This window comes from Topomyia yanbarensis, chromosome 1 (assembly GCF_030247195.1).
Source record: "Topomyia yanbarensis strain Yona2022 chromosome 1, ASM3024719v1, whole genome shotgun sequence".
Classification (NCBI taxonomy): Eukaryota; Metazoa; Arthropoda; class Insecta; order Diptera; family Culicidae; genus Topomyia; species Topomyia yanbarensis.
Window position 1 is genome coordinate 189,533,985 of NC_080670.1, and position 1,880 is coordinate 189,535,864.

At 50.3% G+C, this 1,880-nt stretch overlaps 1 protein-coding gene across 1 annotated transcript; it reads left to right on the forward strand.

Annotated features, from left to right (window-relative positions):
- The first annotated feature begins 287 nt into the window (after positions 1 to 287).
- LOC131676126 (uncharacterized) lies at positions 288 to 1,046 on the forward strand. The gene has a single exon (XM_058955251.1). It carries the CDS (start codon positions 288 to 290, stop codon positions 1,044 to 1,046), a length of 759 nt encoding a protein of 252 aa, XP_058811234.1.
- The last annotated feature ends 834 nt before the right edge of the window (positions 1,047 to 1,880 follow it).

Sequence of the window (1,880 nt, forward strand, 5' to 3'; positions counted from 1 at the left end):
TTACCGTTTTTCGGCGAAAAAACTTCCAGTCGCTTGATGGACATTCCGTTTCGTATCGTGTACTGCTCACTAGTGAAATCCTTGTGAAAACTTTGTGAGTCTACGGTGAAATTGTGAGACTGCAACCTGTGTGTAATTCCCCACAAATAAATTTACTCGCTCACTTCGCCATCTGCACGCGAGTAGTGGAAAGTGTTCCCCACACTTCAAGTTTGCGCACAGCGAGACGAAATCTCGGGTGGGTTTTCAAAAGGTCGTAAGCGACAAAAGGCGGATTGAAATCAGCCATGAGTTTTAGTTGCAAGTCATGCAACTCTCCCGTTAATGGGATTGAGAAAATTGCATGTCGCGGCCATTGCGGATCGATTTTCCACCGCACCTGTATTCCCGGTATGCAGCGATCCGCACTAGACCTGTTGTCTAGTTTCAACAACAATCTGTACTGGCTCTGCGACGATTGTGTTCGCTGTTTTAACGAGTGGGTGCAGCAATCCGTTTCCGCTGCTCCCATTGTGGACACAAAAAAATTATGTGAGGCTGTAGATAATTTGAACACGGTCGTCTCAAATCTCTCGAGCCGTATTGAAAACCATTTTCCGGCCAATTATGGTTCTGTAACTCAAAGGGGGCTGTTTGTCAAGCGACTTCCGGAGGATCCGCCCACTCCGAAACGACGTCGCGAGAATAATGCTAAAATTCACGCCACTGCTGCCGCGGTTTGCGGTACCAGAGCCATTCAGCGGGAAATCAGAACAGTTGCGGATGAGCGGGAGCAATTTTGGGTCTATTTGAGCCGTCCTGACCCGAGCCATACAGTGGAGGAAATCGTCGCCATGACCCAAGAATGCCTTGGAATAAGCGATGCACCCAAAGCAGTTTTGTTGGTCAAGAAGGACACCGACCTCACGAAACTCAACTTCGTTTCTTTCCGAGTTGAGCTTCCGAGCGAACTAAAGGACACTGCACTCAAAGCGTCCACTTGGCCGACTGGAGTACTCGTTCGGGAATTTAATTTTGACCAGCCAAAGCAGGATAGATTTCGCTAACGGGCTACTGGGATGCACCGCAGCTTGTATTATGGAAGCCCTCGATCCCCCCGCCACAGTCCAGCTACTGCAGCCAACGTTCACCAGTCGTCCCGGTCCTGTGTGCGGGAGTGGAGAAAGGGTCTTCCAAACTTCCCTCTGCGGCAAGTACCCATCCTTTCTGAATAATTCAAGCGCTGAAATGTTCCCCGATTCCAGTTCTCCGTTAATTGTACCGTATCAGCACCAGACGCCGTTCTTCCTGCCTGCGAAGCGCAGCTGTTTACGAGAGACACCTAGTTCAGCTGCATTGCACACATCCCACGTAATATCTCTTCGGTCACCGGGACGCACACTTGCCGCCAGCCGTGAGGAAGCCCTTAGTCCCCCCACCACAGTCGAGCCCTTCCTGCCAGCGACCAGCAGCCGTCCCGGTCCTGTGGTGGAGATGGGACGAGGGGTCTTCCGCAAACCTACCTCAGGCAAGTACAATGCATCTATGAGCTCTTCTTTGCCTCAAAGCTCTTCGATTTCCAGCATTGGTCAACGACGGGCTAAACTGCTGCTATACTACCAAAATGTTGGTGGTATTAATTCAATCGTTGAGCAATACCGTCTTGCAGTCTCCGACAAGAGTTTTGACATCATTGTCTTCGTCGAAACATGGTTGAACGATGACACACTTTCCAGTCAGGTGTTTGGTACTGAATACGAGGTGTTTCGCTGTGACCGGAGCCCTAGCAACAGCCGAAAATCCACCGGAGGCGGCGTATTAGTAGCGGTTAAAACCAGCTTGAAGGCAAGAATCGTCGAGAACACTTCTTGGGATTGTCTAGAGCAGGTTTGGACGATTAT